Below are 22,833 nucleotides of genomic sequence, written 5' to 3'. Positions count from 1 at the left end.
TGAGATGCAAAGTGGGCGTCACTGGGCGTACCCCAGATGGACCACCTTGCAAATATCGCTGATGTTCACATCGCGATATTTACAAGGCAGCCCACAGGATTTTAGCACATGTTAGATTTTGGCAAAAACTGCGGTTTTCGCCCAAAATTTGCGTCTGCTAAAATCCTGACCTACCTATGCTTAACATATGGGGTGGATTGTGCTGATATGACCACAGGGTCATATCAGCAAGGTTATCGCCGTTTAGCAGGGAACATCGCTGGAAAACCAGCGATGTTCCCTGCAAAACGGCGATTTCCCCACTATCGCTGGTAATTATATCGCCCTGGGAAAACGCGTTGTAAATAACGCGCTAACAGGGGATATAATACAGCGATAAATAAAAAAGCGCTAAGCGCGCTTTGCATTTATTTATCGCCGTCCTTGTAAATATGCCCCTTAGTGTGCATAAAGTGCAAGTGGCCTCTTATTGTTTCACAGCCACATGAAAGTGAAACTTCAGATACAGGGATTTTGCCAGTTGGGGTTGTATTTCGTCCATATAAACCTCAAAGAGAGGGACCAGTTTTATAGTTAAAAACTGTGTGGTGAACCTTCCCTCTTTTGAACTGTGATCTATGCTGTCCTGGGTATACATCCAAAAGATGAAAAACTCGAAGAAAGGGTTTTTAGAAATCAGGGAAGGTCCTAGGCGCTGTGCCCTATAAACGCACGAAATCTGGAGTGGTGTGCCATCTGTATGGTGCAGCTAGGAGAGGGGATAAGCCCAATAACCCCTCGATTGTGTGTGGGTGAAACCCTCACTTGACAAGCGAAACAAAGACCTAGGCACCCATAAATGGTAGGTTAACACAGTACGTACAAATAAGGCCTACAGTACAAATTGTATCAAACTAAATGAAATTTAATTTTGTTTGATACAATTTGTACTGTAGCCCTTATTTATACGTACTGTGTTAACCTACCATTTATGGGTGCCTAGGTCTTTGTCACACATCCAATAGATATTTTTCAAGATTCTTTTTGAGTAGTGTGTTAATGATTGAGGATCATCCCGATAACTATTGAAACATAATTTATAGAACCAACTGCGCCCATGCCGGAGCCATGGAAGGGTTACATTATGATCGAGACTCAATATCTCGATTTGCCCATCTTTGTAATGTTTGAGCTCTTGTGAAGTCCACAGATGAACCCAGACTAACAAAGGTCTTAATGTGGCTTGGGGCTCAATTTTTCTAAGTTTGATATCTTGGATTATGGGGATCATGGGTGTGCGTACCGTAAACTGCAATAACATCCTTATAAATGCATTCTCTACCACAATGAGCTTCTTCTGGTTGTTGGTGCCCCAAAGTTCTGCACCATAAAGGGTTGATGTTTGCGCCCAACACTTATAAACTTCTAGGGCAGGTGACACTGCTTTGGATGGTCTTTTTTGATGTTTTTTCACAATTGCCGTGGAATTTTGGACCAGGATTGACTTGCATTTAAGCATATGCGGCTTCCATGACAGTTCGGTGTCAAGGGTAATACCCAGATAGTTGAAGCTCGGCACATATTCAAATTTATGCTTTCCAAGAATGATGTTTTTCTTGAAGGATTTGTGCGGATTTAGGGCCATCTATTTGGTTTTATTTGTATTTATCCCTAGACCTTTTTCATGCAGAACTCACTAAAGCAATCTAAAAGATTTTGCAGACCCTTAGGCATTTGAGATAGTAAGATTGTGTTGCCTGCAAAGAGTAAGGTGGGTACTGGCCCCCCTCCTAACTTTGGTGAGTCGTGCTTGCATCCCTGCAGATGTTGTACGACATTGTTAACATATAGTGAAAAGAGGGTGGGTGCCAGTACACATCTCTGTCTTACTCCTCTTTTTATTGGGATTGCCTCTGTGAGTTTGCCACTATTTCCCCATTAAGTTTTGTGTAATTGTCTGTATGTAGTTGTACTATTTGAGTTAGAAGGTCATCGGGCACTCCCTGGACATTTAAGAGGTTCCACAGAGCGCCCCTAGGAATGAGATCAAAAGCGGCCTTCAAATCAATGAAGGCTATATACATGTGGCCTCCCTTGAGTTTGGTATACTTCCATATCATACATAACAATCTGATGACCTGGTCTATCGTGCTTGTTCTAATTCTAAACCCCGCTTGATATTGGGACAGGATATAATTTTCTTCTATTATACGCAAATGGGGCCGCTCCTATTAGAATGACCTGAAAAGTGCTCAGAAGTGTTATGTGTATGTGAGTGTGGACATCTCACAAAAAGTTTAGGACTGGCCTCACACACCACCTGGTGTCATGCTTCATCATTGGCCAGTCCTCGCCCTCTAAAAACTCGGTTTGCCAGAGGGCGGGCATACACCTGACGGCAGGGATGCACTTCTAACTAAGTGGGGGCCCAGAGTGAGTGAGTGAAATTAAAAGCCATTACAGTTACCTCATTTATTTTAATGAACTAGCTGACTGTATGGTGTATAAAAACAAGTGAATGGTGAAATGGGGAAAGTTATTAACCCCTCGCTGTGTAGAATTGGGTCGACATGTTTCTGCCTTGTGTCAACAGTGATACATGGCATTCATCAGGACCTAGATAATGTATTATATAAAGGGCTCCACTCTTACCAATACTGTGGTTAGAAAAAACCTGTGGTGGGGTGACCTTAGTCACACTCTGCTGTCTAGTGGTCTTTAGTACCCTGTGAAATAGACGACACATACCAAGAAACCATCAGAAGTGAAGGTCATTCAAACACCACTCCACACATTTTAAGCGTGCATTGTTTAAGTGTATAACACGTGTCTGTCATACGTGGATACACACATGAATATAAAAACAGGGGAGATTTATCTCCCACATCTTACCCACAGTCTTTACCCTGCGTGCTTCATGGGAGGGGAGTAAAGGAAAGCCCCTGTAGAGGTAAGCACACGTTAAACAGCATTAGAGGCATAACTCAAGGATAGGTGAAAAACGGGAGACTGATTCCTCCTAAACATGTATCCATCGTGCATTCATACCCCAACGCCTTACTTCATCAAGGTGCGCTCTCCATGGCATCACCTAGCAGTACTCTGCTCGCCTCCCCGGTGATAACTGAGCCCGGAGGAGGCAGACGTATAAGTAGTACCCTTAATTGGTAGAATCATTGGGAGGGGCCGGCTTCCATTGTTAACTGGAACCATCTGTGTGGTTTCCGGTGTCCTAAAATGCGCCCTACCTAGATAGTGCACAGTTAAGCCTGACCTGCGTGTAATGCGTCGCTCTGCATTACGGTAGGATCCGGTGTCCGACCTGCCCTCTGTCTAAAACGCCCGGTCTGCCTGATCCTCGCAGCTCCCAGTGGGGCGCAGCTCAGACAGGAAGTGTCTGTCCCGAGAGTGTGATAACCGGAAGACAGGCAGGTGTACTACTTTGCGGGTTAGCAATATGCCCCGAAGTCGCTGAACTATTTATCCCTGGTGTCAAAAGAGTCTATTTGTTATACCCAAGAAGTGATCTCCTGTGGCTGCAAACATGTTGGCGCATCACATGTCTGAAGTTGAAATATAAAGGTATTGGAAAACGTAATATTACGTAGTGTTCCGATGCGGAAAAAGCTTTAATGGTGGAGAAGTGTGGCTCAATGATTAGAGCGGCAAACCCTGATGTAGAGGTCTAGCCTGGGACCAGGGTTCAATTCCCCGCCTCGGCGGGTCTTGGGCTCAAAAATTCCACGGACCTGATAATTCTCGCCTCGGTGCCTATTCCAATCATGGAGTCCCACTCTGCAACTCTGGGCAATAGCTTGCTTAATCTCCACAACGGCCCCCACAACGCTAAGGATGCCTGGCCTCCACCTTGGGGGTGCCCAGGAGTGGACGCCTCACAGGGAAAACCAGGATGGATTCCACAGCGGTATTCGTACAAGCGCCTTGAGACCCTTGCGGGTGAGTAGTGCGCTATACAAGTATCAAATTTACATTTTTAATTTATTTATTTTAATGTGACGACCCCCTGTTTCGGTATGTTAATTTGGGAATGCGGGAGCCTCGTAAAAATGATATATAAACATATAATGTCAGTGTGCCTAGAGGTGAAACAACAAGACGTCAAATGACAGCTCTAATATTTAGTTAGTGGGAGAATTTCATGACTATGAGGAAAAAGCTATTTTAGCATGACTATAGGGTCGCATCAAGGTCTTAGAAGTATTGGCAACTTTAGAGGTACCGTGCTGTTTCCTATTAGGGCCCAAATTAAATCCAACACCAAACTAACCAAACACTGCCTTGAGGCAAACCACAAAGACACTGACAGAAGGTGGCTGCGGGGGCCTGTGTTACGCCCCTGCCTCCAGCATACCGTGAGATGGAAGGTTCCTAATTAGTCTTTTTAGGGGGGCAACTGCCTCTGTCAGGGCATCTACCTTCTGCGCAGTTATCACCTGGGCGGAGACATTGGTTTGGGCCCTTTGAGGCAATGTTCCTGGGTCATTCTTAGGACGGGGGGGGGCCTGCTCATTGTGATTGGGGAGTGTTATTGGAATCCGATTATGGGTTGGAGAGAGTGCACGCCCACTAACTGACGTTGGTGCTGAGGCCAATGGTGAAGATCTCTTAGTGCAGACAATTGGTGGGATAGCCTCCATACCCCCATCAAGAGGTTTTGGGGTCAATAGAGTGGACTGACTGCAATGTTTCTATGTCAGTTTCTATTTCAGGCTGGACTGTTGCTGCTGGGGGGGGGGGGGGTTGCTGCTTCATGGGTGGGGTCTCAATAGTTGCAAGTGCTTCTCCTGGTCTTGAAAGGATTCTATTCTGAGGATTTGTCTCTCGTTTCCCATAAAAGGCAGTGACCTTGGATTTGTGTTTGTAACTGGCTTGTGTTTGTTACTTAATAGCGCCTCTACTTCTTCTAACAGGTTATCAATCTCCTGTAGGGTGCAGTTCTGTGCTACACTTTTCCTTATTTCTGGTGTTTTCCCCTTGTCTGAGCCCTCCATAGCTTTCCGCTTGCCCATAATAATGTTTGTGATGTGGAATCTTTCTCTCCAAACCTTCCCCTTGTTGAGGGGTTGATGTTACTATTTCATATCCAGAGGGTGGCATGCGGGTCAGGAGCAGAGAAGAGAGAAATGCTTTTTACAGCAGGCTAACAATGACCTTTGAACTCAACCTCTGTACCACCCCTCTTGCTCAGGTGATGATGAGAATGAAGTTACAGAATAGTCCCCCACCAAACATGATAATTAGGGGCGAAGTTCGACCGTTTCCGAAGCTAGGCTTCGCTACTGTAACAGCTTAGCTCCACGATGGAAGTTAGCAGGTACTTTAACAAGTGTCCAGTTCCAACCCAAGCAGCAAAGGACGGAGCACAGAACATGACCAAAGCAATCTTGCCAGCGAAGCAAATCTGCAAAGTTGAGACCAAGGACGGTGGCCCTGCCCTGCCTCTTCCTGTCGCTGACTGATGTGGGACGGGCCTGCCGTTGGCCGGGGTCTCATCCGGGCGAGACCTGCGCGTGTCCCGTGCTGCGGGGGAGAAGGCAGTGCTAAGAGCGCAGGATGACCACGCCTCTCCCCTGTCAGCTGTGGAAGATTGTGGCCCTCTGTGCACTCTGGGGCCTGATGTCCCACCAGAGTGTGAACGGCAGCAGCGGCCAGTGCTGCCCCAGCAACAACGGTGTCCCCAAGTAGTGCATTTATTTACAGGTGTGTTCATTGGCTAAATTCAGAATATAATGTGGCAGGGCCACTTGCGCAACCTCTCGTGTGTTTCTACAGTAATTCTGCGTGATCAGAAATCTTGGTGCTTCAAGGGAGAGCGCAGCCACTACCCTCTCACAACAACTGAGAAAGCCCACTATAGACAATATGCAGATTGTCCCGAGCAATCAACATGTATCAAAAAATCAATGCGTCTAAGTACTCTTGTTCTATATTCAGTTTGGTTTTATTGTTTCAAAATCTTCAGTAACCAACACGTTTCGTCCGGTAGATGTGTATACATCATTAACTTCATCAGGGCTCAAATCTTTTCTGCGTGGTGACCACGCCAAATTAGTTATCTTCTACAAGTAATCTCCTTGAAGGAGGTGGACAAGATATCATCATCAAAACCTTTATTTCGGCACATTTGGCCATAAAAGCACAGTGTAAAATAGCAATGCAAAATACAATATAATACGAATAAAAGGGAAGGAATAATAAAAAAGATCTACATTTCACGCTCAAGAACAGCGAGTCCAGAAATCAGCCATCTTGAAAGACAGAACATAAAGTGGATATGCAATATACATTTTGGGGTTATCTCCAAACGAAAAAAAAAATATTTGATCCATTATAAAACATGACTAAAATGGCGGTGCATATCGGGAAAATAACAAGAACCAGAATAGGAATGTATTTGCTCGACCCGCATGTTAGCCCCCATTTATCAACATGGTGATTTAAATAAAACCAAAACATTGAGAGGCAATGATCTCTATACATTCAGTGTCAGCGAGCAATGGTCAATAAAAGTAATTCACTCATCTCTACACCGACCAAATAAGTACAGTGTGTACAAAAATCATCAATTGAGACATGTATCATAAGCAATTGTCATTCCTGATTGCTGACATTTTTAATATGGCTCTGCGTACTATGCACCATATGGTAAATAAAAAGCGTGAAATTGAAAAAACAAAAGGGCATATGGATGTCAGTTTTTAGAATCCTGTATACGTCGCAGCAGTGTCTGGAACCCAGGTTCCTACAGAGTTGAAGTAGCCATCGCGACCTTGCCTTCCTGGACCCCTGGCAAAAAAATACCACATGGAGTTCAGACTCATCTGTGTTGTTACACGCAGGACACTTAGCGTTTGTGTGACCCTCCCAATTTTTTGTAAATGAACGCAGCAGGAGGACTCCATGCCTGAATTGCAAATAAAGCTTTTTAGCCAAAAGTGGCTGTATGTCGTCCAGCACTGGTTCTAAAATATATACGTTCATTACTTCCAGAAACTCAGTGGTCAGACGTCCCACTGAGGGCCTCCTCTCAAACTGGGTGAGCTTCTAGGCTCTATAACTCTCTACCAGGGCTTTTCTGGAAGTCGTTTGAGAGATTTCATCTGCATTTTGCCACAGACTATCCCGGCCCAATTCCTCGCTACATTTTTTTGATGTGCAACAGCCATGGCTACTTCCCTGCACCTCGCAACCCCATGATGTCAGTCAGTTCTTTTCTGTAAGAGGCTAATTCAGGGGTGCACCACAGGCGACGCCAGTATAATATAGGTCTAAGGGCAGCTTCTTCCTCAATGGGTCTAATCCCAAGATCCATGCGGAGAGGTGTTAGTGGTGTACTAGGAGGCAGTCCCATAAGTTGTCTAGCAAATTAATTCTCAATGCGGGCTAACTGGCCAGATGGACAATGCCCGCTTAATTCTGCTCCATAGAGTGCAGCAGTCCTGGCCTGTGCCTTGTAAATTTCCACCACTGGGCTCACCAGTTTATCAGAACAGGTCCTATATCATTTCAAAATACCCCCCTGTAGTCTGGGATAGTTTCAAGCTTGTTTTACTGATTTGGGCTCCCCAATCCATTCTCTCTGTCATAATTGCCCGGTACTCAAAGATGGTCACCCTCTCTAGAGGACTTCAATCCAGGGAAGGATTTGGGCGAGTGGTGTTACCTACATTAAAAGCCATGTACTTTGTTTTTTGTAGGTTAATTCTAGTCCCTGCTGTTTGTAGAAGGCGCTAAAGTTGTTGAGGGTCCTCTGAATACCCATAGGAGATTTAGCAAGCAGGAGCGTATCATCTTCAAACATGAGGGCAGGATTTTTGCGTTTCGCCAGCCTGGGAGCATCGATATTATCCCCGGCATTCAATGATTCTATTAGGCCTTTAATAAAAAGGCAAAAGGGTTTGGGCCAGGACACAACCTTGCCGGACCCCTCTCTCCACAGGCAGAGGGGATGACAGTTCACCATTTTTACCAAATCTGATTTGAGCAAAGTTGCCCTCATTTAAACGTTTTAATAGATGGCAAAGATACTCTGGGACTCCCATGTCTAGCAGAGTTACCCAGAGTTTGTCCCTTGGTACCAGGTCGAAGGCAGATTTAAGGTCTACGAATACAAGGTAGAGGCTGCCACCCTCTATACAAACAGTTTTGCAATGTAACACCTGTAGCCTTAATATCCGATCATTTGTTGATGTCCTTGCTCGAAACCCGGCTTGGAGGGGAGTAAGGATGTTTTGTTCCTCCATCCAGTTCTGGAGACGCTCTAGTAGGACACGTGCAAATATTTTTTGGCTTACATCTATCAAACTAATTGGACGATAGTTGACAGGTGAAAGTGGGGAGCCCTTTTTGTAGATTGGTATTATTTTGACCCCAGCCCAGGTGTTATGAATCGCCATGCCTTGGAGAATAGCATTGAACAAGGAAGACAGATAGGGGGCCCATACAGTCGGCTCAGAGTGAAAAAGATCGCCAGGGATCTTATCCAGCCCTGCTGCTTTGGCTGGTTTGATCATGCCCGGGGCGTTGGTGACCTCTCTCTGCGAAATTGGGGGGGTATCTGCAGGTATCGGGCCCAGCGACAGTAGACATCTGTTCTCTAGCTCTTCCCCGTCATTGGCCCTTGTATAAAGTGATCCGAAGTGGGCCTTCCAGACTTCCTCACTGATATTCGGCTCAATTGCTGGTTTGCCATCCTGAGACCTTGAATTGATGATATTCCAAAAGGTCCTCAGGTCGTGATTTTTAAAGCACATCTGAGCTCATCCCATTTTTGCGATTCCCAACTTTTTTTGGCCATGGCAATAGTGTTCTTGTATTGTACCCTAGCTTCTTTAATCGCCGGCCTAACGTTGCTTTTGATGGCGGAGACGAGGCCAGATTTAGCCACGCGGCAAGATATCATTTTTAGAATATTGAGTTATGTATCAAATTACTGAGTTTTCAAGGTTTAACCAATCTAGAACATTAGACATGATGATATGGTTATTTTAGGGAAGGTAACCTCATCGACAGACCACAAATGGATCAGATCAACAGGTGGCCATACAAAAAGGGGACAGTGCAAGGTTACAAGGGCGATGGCATGATCATAAACACAATGGCCAAGAGGCACAGACGAAAGTTAATGGGTAGGTCGCCGCCTGAAAGTGGTGTAGTCCATCTTCCTCCTCTGGTATGTGTTGTGCCCCCCCTCAAGGCATCTGAAGCACACACATATCAGGGGCTAGAGATGTGGCTCCCCTGTCCCTAGCATTTACCTGTGCCAGCAGGGAGGGCAGCACAGCACTGACACGGCCTCATGCAATGGATGCCAGCATAGTAGCAATTATAGAGTTCTGCTACCACGCTATATAGATTGGAGGATGGGGCGATGCCCCCCAGCTGGGTGGCAAACACATTGGCAGAGCTGTTGTTGTTGCCTTTGCCTTATGACATCAGCAATGTCAGCCAGGGACTGTTCCATTCTAAGGAGCGACGGGTAGGTGCCTTTGATAGCCTCTGATAAGTCCTTATTGGGACTGAGGCACCCACAGATTCTCTCTAGACTGCCCGCAATGGTCTCTATTTCCACCCGAACATCATCTACCAGCTGCCGCAGGACTCCTACCACTCACCATTGGAAGACAAATTGGGGGTCCTTGGAGTCCAGGGTTGGGCAGGCAGATGGGGCATGTTCTGTGGCAGGCGATGCTGTCACCCCTTGCCCTGACTGGAGAATGTGTTCCAATGGAGTCCGGAAGTTGCTGAAGGGTGTCATCGTCCATGCTGGGCAGGATGTCATTTTCAGATTGGTAATCGAGGACAGCCTGGTAGGTGTTGTTTCTCCCTCTGCAATGAAATTGGAATATGTTAATGGTGATCTGTGCTTGTTGTTGACACGAGTAACTTAGGCAGACATACAGATGTTATTCTCATTCCCTTGCAGTTCAACATTGATGTGTAGGACATATGTTACTCTTAGAAATTGTGCCCATGATTCATAGTAGTTACCTTTCAGATGGCATTATCTCTACTTTGTGCACAGGACCCCTGTGTGACATGAGTGATATTTGGTGTCATACAACACATTGCATCGCAGTTACACAGCTCGCTTGCGTGCCCCGCCGGGGAGTGTAAATTGAGGTAAGGTCCACATCTGCCCTAGTGAATAGCTTTCTTTTTCATGATGGATACCCTGGATGGAGTTTCACGTCTTGACACCACGTCCGTGCATATTGCTCCAAGTGACCAGGGTGCCTGCATTTCCTCTGGCCACTACTCAACCTACAGCCCCTGTGACAGTGATATGGCTTTGGTCATATATAATTGTTGATCCTGCAGCCTCCTTTCCCACAGTGCACTATGCCAGTCTGCCTTGCTGTGCTGTCTTGCATGCACATTGTGAATTTATGTGGCCAGGGTCTCATATTTTACACGCATCTACACAACTCTACACAGCTAGCAACCTTCTTGCACTGCAGGTTTGTGTAAGGGCATGTACTTACCATGGTTTTCCTAAGTGGGTATATTCCTGTGATTTCAGTACACACACAGTTGTCTCCTTAGTTCTGTATCTTGGTCACTGTGTATCAGCTCTGAGGGGATAGGCCCAGTCAAACTAGGAAGGTTGCTAAAACTGAGGCTCAACCCATTACTCTTCCCTTCGGGGTCCGTCTTGACATTGTAGCTGGCGCTGGGGTTGTTGGAGTTGTTGACCCTGGCTGCTGCTGCCTGCTCCAACTCTGAGATATGGGGAAAGTTTTTTTTCTCCAAATGGGTCACTTCATAAGAGATTTTTAAACACATGACGCACTTCAATGTGACGCTAGGGTGATTTGCGTTACTTTACGTGCTACAAAGCAGCCTATCGTCCTATCGCTGCACATGCATTCAGTTTTCTCTGCGGAAGCTGTCGCACGGAAGCATCATTTTTTTGAAGCACCATTGTACCATACGCCGTGGTGCATGTACCATAAATACAAGGATCCCAAGGCGTTTGAAAATGTCACACTTCAGCGCAACGTTTTCTGACGCATCACTGCCTCACCACAGTGATGAGCTAGTTCTCATAAATGAGTTCCTAAATGTAGTATTCATTCTCGATAAGGGGGCTAACATCCACTTTCTCACAATAGCCTTCGTTAGGTCGATCCTAGGCAGCGCGCATGCGCTGTCTCTTGACATCCGGTGTCTCCTCTGTGGACAGCACCTATTTCACGTCCACCTGTTTTCATTTGTTCCTTTGTGTGCCTTTAAAAAATCCTTGCTTTCCTGTAGTTAATCTCCTGTATTTGTCCCTCTTCTTGCCCTCCTCTTGGGGTGTGGCTTCTGCTCCTCCCTCCCACCTCCCCATATATGCCAGACGCTGTGCGGTGAGGTGCGCGACCCCTGACCTTCCTGGTAGGTCGCTCCCCCTCCACGCAGCGCTGACTGTGTGCCCCTGCTGCCGCTGCCACTGCCGCTGGTAAGTGCCCTCCATCCGTTGTTTTCTGTGCCACTGTTTCCCCCTCCTTGGGCCCCGCTCCTGCTCTGTGACACTCGTTTACCCCCCCTTTTTTGTGCCCCATTTTTCTTCTGTGCCACTGTCTCCCCCCCTTTGTGCCCCGCTTCCTGCTCTATACCACTCGTTTTCCCCCCTTTTCTTGCCCACTTTGCCTTCTGTACCACTGTTTCCACACCGATGCGTCCACGAGGCCCCGCCCCCTGCCCCCTCGCTGCTCCCGCCTCCTGCTTCCCAGCTGCTCCTCCCTCCCACCTCCCCATATATGCCGAACTCTGCGCGGCCTCGCGCAGCGTGCGTGCCGCTGGCGCACCGAAGGCACGCCTAAGGCTAGCCCGTGTACGCACGTCCGTGCCCGTCCGCGCCTGGAGCGCGCCCAGCGCCAGTACCCCTGGACCTCATGAACGCCACAACACCAGACTCCGCTACGATGCCAGCACCCTTCACGCACTCAACACCGGCCGAAACCACACCTGTTTCCAGGCCGCCCCGAAACAGACCCACGGACCCTTCTCCTGCCGCACCTGCAGCTTCACCTGCGACAGAGCCACCAAACCTCCAAGGACTGGACCCAACCACCTCCGCTGCATACTTATCAACACCCGCTCTGCACACAAACACGCCGTCGAGCTCTGAAATCTGCTCAACATCTCCGCCCCAGACGTGGCCTTCCTGACCGAGACCTGGTGGAACGACTCCTCGGCGCCCGACATCGCCATAGCCATCCCGGATGGCTACAAGATCACCCGCAGGGATCGCACCAACGGAATCGGAGGAGGAATAGCCATCATCCACAAGTCCACCCTCAAGGTCGCCACCCATGTAGATGACACCCTCAACACCGCCGAACACCTGCACTTCCGGATCCACACTGACCCCAACACCACCCTCAGAAGAACACTCATCTACAGACCCCCCGGACTGAGGTTCCGTGTGAGACGGGACGGCACTTTTTGAGTGGTAACGAATATGGACGAGTGTGGGTGTGCGAAGTTTCGCTATGCAGCCTTGTACGGTTCGTCTCATTTTTGTGTTCGTTTATTCGAACCCTCGGGTTCCATTTTAGATACAGCGTCCATTTTGTTTCTTGCCCTCAAGTAGCCAGCGAACGGGCTTTTGTCCGCTTCGTGACCCTGGGACTTCCAAGATAGTACGAAGGACACGTGTTTCTTTGAGGTGACTTTACGACGAGGGGAATGACACGAGTAAGGCAGATGGCCCCGCTCGAGGCTCATCTTGCCGCTCCGGTCTATTGTTTCAGTCACGCATACATTAGACACGAGGTCTTTGATCCCCCTATCGAGTTTCCTTTATTACCCTAACACTCTTTTCTAACCTGTTGTGCATCCTCATCCTTTCCTCGCATTCTGTTTTTCGTCCTTCCTTAATGTGTTTATGGTTAAGAGGAAATGTGTTTATTGCGGAGGGGGTATGTTTTTACAGTTGGGAACCGGCAAGACTGTTGTAATTATGTTCCGGCCTCCTGAAACATGAACGCGACCCTTTTGAAGTTTATTGTGGGAACTGAGTTGTAACCTTTGTTCGCCATACTGCGCTATGGCAAAAACGTGTATAAAAGGAGCGACCCACTTCTACGAATTTGAAGCAGTCTCCGAGAACCTACACGCTGTGTACTTCTTGTGACCTCTGTATCCCTGCAGTAAATAAACGCTGATCTCTGACGTCGCTGGAAGTGTCCCGTGTCTCTGTGTTTTGTACGCCAGAACAGGTAACCCACGAAGGTTTCAGGTGTTGTCCCCTGGCACCGCTGGGTCTTAAGAAACCCAGTCCTTCAGTTGGCGCCCAACGTGGGGCGACATCAACGGTACCGGTCCAAAGCCCGACGATCGTGAGGAACTTCGTGTGAAATCTCCGAGGGAAGGTGCACCCCGCTTCATCGATCCAGTTGTCGAAATAAGTGGCCCGACGTCCTTTCCGCGAAGATCCCCCGCCTCCTGACGGCTGCGACGGACCGATGCCCTGACTGTCGACCTGTTTGGCGCCTGGCGTAGTCCTTTGTACGGCGAGACGATAGACGGGCCTTCCTGGTGACGCCATTGCTCTCTCTCAGTTAAGTATTTGTGGGTCGCTCCCAGTGTTGCTTTGTTGTTTGCATGGTTCCATTGCATTTGTGGTTCTTAGTTGTTGGTTCTTAGTTGTTGGGTTTTATTTGACGATTGCAATTGCCAAAAACCGAGGGTCTTGCATTTTTGCGAGGACATCGTAATTCGATAGCCCTTGAAGTTTGTATACTTGGCTAGTGTGCACGATGCCTGGCCGTAGTACTTTGTTTGGGTTTCTCCAATGTTGCAGCATGGATTCCCGGCTGGAGGATTCCTGCCCGATACCTCCGGTTGGAACTCCGCTTTATGAGCTCTATAGTCGCCATGGCGTGGGTCCTATCGTATATAATGAATATTGGGTTCGCTATACTAAAAAGGATGGTGTCCTTAGTTGGCCACCTCATGGTAGTTTTGAGACTGCCATTTTAGATAACTTGGAAGCGAAATTGTTTAAAAAGAAAGCTAGGCCGGCCATGTTTGATTCCTTCCGGTTATGGCGGAAAGAGGCCAAGCAGAAAGAAATCAAACAGAACAAGAAAAATAAACGAGAAGGTGTCATTACGGTGATGCGCAATGCAGAACAGTATCAGTTAGACAAGAATGAGAAGGAGCAAGAAGTTAGTGCTCGGCTTCACCATATGTCGGTGGACAAATGTTACCCGACGCTACCTTCTACGATCGATAAGACAGGAGAAGAATCGGTGGAAGATTCGCTTTTGTCTTATCTGATGAAATCGCCACCTCCTTATGCTCCTGATGTTATGGGTCTTGTTAATCCCCCTTTTCCTCAACCTGCTGTTTTGGCGGCTGCTGGTCAGCCCGCCGTTCCTCCTGTACTCCAGAATCCCCTAGGGCCACAGATCGTACATCCCCTTGGTCCGGCTTCTCTCCCTGTTGCGCCTTTCCAAGTCCCTCCTCAGTCTGTCGTTCCCGCTACTCCTGCTGCTGCATCCACCTCTACTGTTTCTGCCCCTATGGCTGCTACACCTTCGTCTTCTTCCTCCTCTCCTTCTGTTCGTAGTCGTCTCTTGACTGCTGTTGCTTCTCTTTATTCTCCGTTCTTTGGGCCGATACTTGGCTCGACTCTTTCGGATGTTGCTCAAAGACGTAGTCAGCTTCCTGATGATAGGGAACATGAGTCGTTGGTAAAGACGGCGCGCAGATGGATTCGCAACCCTGTTAGATACACCCCACGTGTAGTGTTCGAAACATTTTCTCAGTTCAATGCGCCCACGCAACGATTTGTGTTTGAAGAATTGTGTAAGTCATTAAAAGAGGAGTGGGATGATGATATGGCTGATGATATGCCACCTGAGGTTTCCGAGCTACAGCTCCGGTTTGCCACGGGTGTCATCGTAGGCGATAAAGTCCGAGAAGCTTTAGAACGTTTGTTGTCCTTTCGATGTACAGTGCAACCACGCGCACTGTTTAAGGACGCGACCACGGAATGGATGGCACAACCTGGTCAATATCCAATGCGAGAAGTTCCCCCAGTATGGATGCCAGGTGATGCTGCTGCTAACCCTCCTGTCCAACCGCATTTCCAGAGAGTGTGGATACACCTCCCCTGGAAGCGATCGGAAGTTTTGCAAGTGAAGCAATCCCTACCTGATCCTCGTAAGAACCCTGCGGGTTATTATAAGGAGCTGTCCCAATTGGTGGATGCTACAGTTATGAACCTAGCCGATATTGATATGCTGTTCGGTAATGTGGTGCCTCAGCCGGTTTGGGTGAAAATACGTCATGAGAATCATGTAGCCGAGTTAGGCGGTGACTGGGCTGCCCTTACAGCGGCAGATGCCCGGCAGGTCGGTGGGGCTAAACCTGAACAGGTTATTGCGGCTTTGCCCCAGAGGATTATCACCCTCATGAAGACGCTTATGCCAGCGATGCGCGTCAATTGGGACAAATTATCAGCATGCAGGCAAAAGAAGGATGAAAGTGTGTCCGACTTCTTTACTAGGTTCGAAGAGGCGTTCCTTGATCATAGTGGTCAGGATATGGGTTCTGAGGGTGGTCAACGGTTGTTCGTTGACAAATTTGTATCGAATTTGTTGCCCGACTTGAGCAACAAGTTGAAGAATTCTGAGAGTGCGTGGGCTGTTTCTACCACTGCCCAAATATTGGCTACGGCCCAATATTATGAGAATAGAGAAAAAGAGGAAAGTGAGCGTGCAGAAAAGAAAACTAAGGATCTCAAAACTAAGGTCTTGTTGCAGCAAGCCTATCCGCCGCGTTCGAATTTCACTGATACGCAGCAGTCGAACAGATCGCAATCACAGTTCTCTAGACCACAGCAGCGCAATGCTTCGCCTGCGCCTCGCGCTGTGCTGGGATATAATCAGTGCGCATATTGTCGTGGGGAAGGCCATTTGAAGTTCGATTGTCCGGTTCTACGTGATAGGGCTAATGGTGTGTCGGCTCGGGGAGGACGTGGCGGTCCTCAACAGACTTCTCGTGGTAGAGGTCGCGGAGTTACTCAGAACCAGACCGAACGCTTTGCGACGTCTTCGGATTCGCAGAATTGTTTCGATCGGCGCGAATCATCGTCCGGTCGGTCTGCACAGTATCATGTGGATGATCATTATGTTGAGTGTGATGTTGATGCGGATGGTATCTACTAGGACAGCCGTAGACAAAGGAAGGGAGAAGTATCAGTTCCGGTTGATCAGAGAGGGCCCTATGTTGCAGTAGCCACTTTGGGCGTTGTTGAGCCTTTTCTGTTGGACACTGGTGCAGCGAAAAGTTCCATCATGCATTCTAAACTCCCTGGCGCGCCTTTGTCTGGCTTAACGAATGTTTCCGTTGGATTTTCTGGCGCCCCCGTTAGCAATCCGGTCTCCAGCCCTTTGCCCCTTACAATTGGGTCTCATGAGCTGGAAGCTCCTTTGATTTTGACTACTGGTTGTGGTGAGAATCTTTTGGGCTTAGATCTGTTGAAGAGGCTACATGCGACTTTGTACTGTTCTCCTACGGGTGTGGAGCTTACGTTGGGTAAGAGTGTGATTTCCCCTATGTATTTATCGATCGACAAACTCCCCTCGGAATTGAGGTCTCTTCCAGATTCCTTGTGGGCAACAGGTCCCAATGATGTGGGCCTGTTGGATATACCACCTTATGTTGTCCAACTAAAAGTGGGTGCGCGTTTGCCACGTATACCTCAGTACTGTATCTCCCTTGATGGTGAAAGGGCACTGTTAGCGATCATTTACGATCTGATCGGTAAAGATGTTATTGAGGAGACACGAGGTAATGTGTGCAATAGTCCCGTGTTGCCTATTCTGAAACGAACGGATCCCTCCAAGCCTCCCGTGTATCGTTTAGTTATCGATCTGCGAGAGGTAAACAAAGTTGTTGTTCCACAGTTTCCTGTGGTACCAGACATTACAGCTTTACTGACTCTGATTCCAGCCACTGCATCATGGTTCTCGGTCATTGATCTGAAGAATGCGTTCTTCAGTATTCCGATTGCTGAGGAAAGCAGAGACTTGTTCGGTTTCTCATTAGGTGGTCGTAGCTTTAGATTCAAACGCGCTCCACAGGGCTACTGTGAGAGTCCATCAATCTATAGTCAAGCTCTTAAAAGTCAGCTCGATGCGTTTGTGTTACCGGCTGGTGCAGCCTTGATTCAGTACGTTGATGATCTGTTAATTGCTGCTGATACTGAACAGCTTTGTCAATCTGCTACAGTGTCTTTGTTACAGCACCTTTGCGACTTGCATCATAAAGTGTCACCTTCCAAACTACAATATTGTTGTCAAGAAGTAACCTACCTCGGTCACTTATTGTCAAAGGCGGGAAGAAGGTTGACCCCTGAAAGAATTGCAGCAATTGCTCGAATGACTGTGCCGACAACCCAGAGAGATGTGCGTGCCTTTTTAGGTATCACATCGTACTGCAGACAGTGGATCCCGAATTTTTTCACTGCTAGCGAAACCATTGGTAGCGCTCACGTGCAAGGACGTTTCGACTCCTTTGCCTTGGACGGAGGAATGTCAGAAAAGTTTTTCTGAACTACGTGATGCACTGTGTTCGGCTCCTGTGTTAGGTACTCCTGATTACAGTAAGCCTTTCACATTATACGTCCATGAGAGGGACGGTTGTGCGTTGAGTGTCCTAACGCAACAATTTGGTGATAAGCAGCGTCCGTGTGCATATTTTTCCTCGACCTTAGACCCGGTAGCTAGAGCGTTGCCAAGTTGCTTGAGGGCGACGGCGGCAGCTGCGGCGTCTATTCGACAGTCCGCAGGTTTGGTCATGGACAATATGCTCATAGTAATGGTTCCGCATGCAGTTGATACGCTCTTGAATCGGACAAAGACTCAACATCTAACGAGTGCACGGTTGTCTGGGTATGAGCTTACCCTTTTGGCAAGTCATATACAGATTAAGCGCTGTAATGTACTGAATCCGGCGACATTGTTGCCGATTAATATGGAATCAGATAATGTGCTGCCCCATGATTGTTATTTACGAACTGAGGAAGAAACAAAAGGTCATGTGGACCTGAAAAACACTCCCTTGTCAGATCCCGATGGTACTTTGTATGTGGATGGCTCCTGCTTTAAGTTGCCGAATGGTGATGTGACGACTGCGTATGCTGTAGTGACATTGAGCACGGTTGTGGAAACTGCGAGATTGAACCAGAATTCAGCACAAGCGGCAGAATTAATTGCATTAACGAGAGCGTGTGTTTTGTCGAAAGGAAAGCGTGTGAATGTGTTTACCGATAGTCAGTACGCATTTGGTGTTGCGCACAACTTTGGAAGATTGTGGAGAGAGAGAGGATTTATGACATCGCATGGTACGAAGATCCAACATGGGCAACTAGTGAATGATCTTTTGGATGCACTTACATTGCCTAAACAAGTGGCGATTGTCAAATGTAGGGCGCACCGGAAAGTGACGGATGATGTTGGTCGTGGTAATGCATTTGCGGATGAGATTGCTAAAGAAACGGCTAAGAATCTTGCGACTCGAATGTATGTTACGAGTTCAGTGAGATGGCCGGAAGAGACTGGTATGTGTGAAAATACTGTTGAGAGTGTGAAAGAAATTCAGAATGGAGCTACTGAAGCTGAAAAATCCAAGTGGAAAGAAAGTACAGGGAAATTGGATATGCATGGATGTTGGGTTGATCTGACGGAATGTCAGAGATGGATGCTTCCAGATGCATACGTGTTAGCTGTTGTGACGATGGCTCATGGATTGTCACATATTAGTGCGAAAGGAATATGTAAGTTCTTGTCTCCTGTATGGAGGAATGATGGGATTGCTAAATGTGCTGAAAGAGTGGTTAAGAATTGTATGGTGTGTTTGATGCACAATCCCGGAAAAGGCACTCCCACTCCACCTGGTCATTTCGCTCCTCCTACCTGTCCCTTTGAGGTTATCCAGCTAGACTTCATCCATATGGAGAGATGCAATAACCTGAAGTATGTTTTGGTTGTGGTTTGCGCGTTCTCCAGATGGATCGAGGCCTATCCTCTTAAGGATAATACTGCCCTGTCCACAGCGAAAATCTTACTGAAGGAATACTTCCCTAGGTATGGAATGCCGCGGATTGTGTGGTCGGATAATGGAAGTGAGTTTGTGGGAAGTGTAATGCAGAGTGTGTGTAAGGGCCTTGGAATAAAGCAGAAATTCCACAGTGCCAACCATCCTCAGGCAGCGGGTTTGGTTGAAGGGTACAATGGTACCCTGAAGCTGAAACTCGCTAAGATCCAGGCCTCGACTGGTCTGTCATGGCCTGACGCCTTGCCTCTGGCTCTCCTATCGACCAGAGCGACGGTACACTCTCGAGTAGGGCTCAGCCCATATGAGATTGTGTTCGGTCGCCCTGCAAATATTTGGGGAGTCCCGAGACCTAGGGCTTTTGATAGTCTTGAATATCCAATGTTGATCGATTATTTGTATGATTTGACCACTAAACTACGATTAATTCATCAACAGGTCTTTGAAGCTCTACCGGCGCAGACAGAGGGTCCTGGACATCAGCTCCGGCCAGGTGACTGGGTAGTCACCCGAAATTTCGGTCGGAAGCGTAATCTGGAGCCAAGATTTGTTGGACCCCACTTAGTCCTGTTGACGACGAGGACAGCGGTTCGACTGGAGGGCCGGAAGAATTGGGTCCACGCCAGTCATACAAAGAAGGTACCGATCCCCTTACCAACCGACGGTTGGGTGAGAACAGGGATTTCGGCCGAAGAGACTGAGACTCCCTCGCGTTTTGTGCCATTCAGCGACGCTCAACTTGTGGAGGATTCGTCATTGCCAGATCCACAAGTGGAGTCATCAGTAGCAGAAAACCCAAGGTCCGACTCGTCATCTGTTTCATTGAACACTGCTGCGCCATCTGAACAATTGTTCGTAGAGCAAACTCAACCTGGAAGAAGTCGATACTTTCTTCGTTCAAGGACTTCAAGGACTAATAAAAATTGATAGTATAGTGGTTTCGACGTTACGAATGTTATGAACAATTACATCCTTTCTTCTTAAGTTTTTTCGTGCTTTCCACTGCTAAGAGACTTGTAATAAATTTGAACCTCTCCATCCGGGTTACCGTAGGGCCGTGCGGGTACTTCTTTCTGTTTAGCAGGTTTCTGACGCTAGGTTGGTTACTTTTGTCGATTCCTGGGAACTCCTGGGGATTGATAATCGCTGCTCAGAACGAAGTGCGTCAAGAACGTCACGGACGGTTTGTAGAGGATGGCATTCTCTAAGCTGATGGAAGAAGAAAGGGTATTGGCACAGAGATCAGAGTTATGGGGGGTCGTGCGAACAAAATGTTTTCTGTTTCAGGTGTTTTTGTTATTCCTAACTGTATCTATGTTATTGGTGGGCGGAGTGTATTTTGGGGTATCGCAATTTTTGCCTTCTGTTTCACCTACCTTTTCTCCTAACCTAAGTTCCCTCACTACTGTTTCCCCACATTCTTTTCATCCTTTGCCTCAACACGAACAGGTTAGACGTGCGGAATTTAGGAATAATTCTTTTGTTCAACTCCTACATCAGCATCAGTTAGTGGTGAATACTACAAATTGTTGGGTATGTGGGTTAATGCCACACACCATGGATAGGGGTATTCCGTACTTGGTCCTTCCATACAGCTCCCAGGGTTCAGCTCGAGCATTTCAAACCATGTTTCGCAGTGCACTAGACTCCTACCCCAGTCGAGAGCCACGATCTGTCAAGTCCGGTCCTGGTCCGTACCACAAGCCTCTGGCGATGGCCATAGCAGATCTGGACAGAGATGTTTTCGATGCATCACTCATTCCAGACGAAGAAGTGCAGGCTTATAAGGATCTGAGTGAGGCTGAGTATGGTACGTCAGTGGGAGATAGACAGTTGAAGAGCTCGTCCCCTATATGGATTGTACCGCACCTTGGTAATTTCTGTTTGCAAGGTTTGGGTCGAAATCCGAGAGCACAACTTGGGAACAGTGCTTGCACTGAAACGTATGTCCTCCCGATGCTCTCCTCCCCTGTTTTTCTGACCGCCAAGGGCACCTATTTTGTGTGTTATGAGCGCGCATATACATGGTTACCCCGCGACTTCTCGGGTACCTGTTATATTGCGAATCTCTTACCTCCGACCTTCACAGTTGCTTCGGACTATCACAAAACTAGAGTTGTGAGAGGCGTAATTAGCAAAGAGGATACTGCTGGTCAAGAAGCAGGAGACTTCTTTAAGGGTTTCTTGCCGTTTTGGGGACCTATGGTTAATAGTAGGAACCTAAGACAATTGACCCGTGTGGTGGAATCGACTGCTAATATTACTGCAAACGCCCTTGGTAATCTAACAGCGGAACTACAGGCGGATAGACTCATGACGTTGCAGAACCGTATGGTTCTAGACGTTGTTCTTGCAGATCGAGGGGGTGTGTGTAAAATTATCCATTCTAGTTGTTGCATTTTCATCCCTGACAATGCTCCGACTGTATATCAAGCCATCTCGAAGTTGCATAAGATTTCCGAGTCCATACACGTGGACGAAGGTAATTGGACGCTTCTAGGATGGTTTTGGGGCCTGATGTCAACTTGGGGTTGGAGTATTCTGATGATTGTAGGGGCTGTTGTAGCGTTTCTGTTCACGTGTTGTCTTTGTGTGCAGTGTGGTCCTGCCTTATGTGGCCTATGTGCTGCGACGTGTATAGGGCGGCCATCTGTTACCAAGGAGACATTGATGGATAGAATGATGTTTCAGCAGCATCTGAACGATCTGATGAATATCGATATAGATTCTGATCTAGACTAGTGCTTGCCTACATGAGGGCAAAAGGAGCGTCTGAGGTTCCGTGTGAGACGGGACGGCACTTTTTGAGTGGTAACGAATATGGACGAGTGTGGTATCTATGAACCGCAAATGACGAGTACAGTGGGTGTGCGAAGTTTCGCTATGCAGCCTTGTACGGTTCGTCTCATTTTTGTGTTCGTTTATTCGAACCCTCGGGTTCCATTTTAGATACAGCGTCCATTTTGTTTCTTGCCCTCAAGTAGCCAGCGAACGGGCTTTTGTCCGCTTCGTGACCCTGGGACTTCCAAGATAGTACGAAGGACACGTGTTTCTTTGAGGTGACTTTACGACGAGGGGAATGACACGAGTAAGGCAGATGGCCCCGCTCGAGGCTCATCTTGCCGCTCCGGTCTATTGTTTCAGTCACGCATACATTAGACACGAGGTCTTTGATCCCCCTATCGAGTTTCCTTTATTACCCTAACACTCTTTTCTAACCTGTTGTGCATCCTCATCCTTTCCTCGCATTCTGTTTTTCGTCCTTCCTTAATGTGTTTATGGTTAAGAGGAAATGTGTTTATTGCGGAGGGGGTATGTTTTTACAGTTGGGAACCGGCAAGACTGTTGTAATTATGTTCCGGCCTCCTGAAACATGAACGCGACCCTTTTGAAGTTTATTGTGGGAACTGAGTTGTAACCTTTGTTCGCCATACTGCGCTATGGCAAAAACGTGTATAAAAGGAGCGACCCACTTCTACGAATTTGAAGCAGTCTCCGAGAACCTACACGCTGTGTACTTCTTGTGACCTCTGTATCCCTGCAGTAAATAAACGCTGATCTCTGACGTCGCTGGAAGTGTCCCGTGTCTCTGTGTTTTGTACGCCAGAACAGGTAACCCACGAAGGTTTCAGGTGTTGTCCCCTGGCACCGCTGGGTCTTAAGAAACCCAGTCCTTCAGGACCCCGGGCTCAGTTCAGCAACACCATCACGACCTCACCAGCTCCCACGCACTCGCCTCCATGGACTACATCCTCCTCGGGGACCTGAACTTCCACC

The 22,833-nt window shown here is 47.7% G+C and overlaps 1 protein-coding gene across 2 annotated transcripts; it reads left to right on the top strand.

Annotated features, from left to right (window-relative positions):
* The first annotated feature begins 3,391 nt into the window (after window positions 1-3,391).
* Window positions 3,392-22,627, top strand: LOC146822547 (endogenous retrovirus group PABLB member 1 Env polyprotein-like). 2 transcript variants are annotated; one of them, XR_014962840.1, is made up of 2 exons: window positions 3,392-3,936; window positions 19,495-22,627. XR_014962840.1 is itself a non-coding variant. In XM_085609472.1 (2 exons), exon 2 carries the CDS (start codon window positions 20,251-20,253, stop codon window positions 21,796-21,798), a length of 1,548 nt encoding a protein of 515 aa, XP_085465598.1. In that variant the 5' UTR covers window positions 3,418-3,561; window positions 19,495-20,250; the 3' UTR covers window positions 21,799-22,627. The 2 variants fall into 2 exon arrangements, 1 of the variants encoding a protein (XP_085465598.1); XM_085609472.1 differs by having other exon boundaries at window positions 3,418-3,561.
* Window positions 22,628-22,833: the final 206 nt, after the last annotated feature.

Source organism: Triturus cristatus, chromosome 6 (assembly GCF_964204655.1).
Source record: "Triturus cristatus chromosome 6, aTriCri1.1, whole genome shotgun sequence".
Taxonomy (NCBI): Eukaryota; Metazoa; Chordata; class Amphibia; order Caudata; family Salamandridae; genus Triturus; species Triturus cristatus.
Note: the sequence above shows the minus strand (reverse complement) of the source record. Positions and strands in the feature narration are given on the sequence as shown.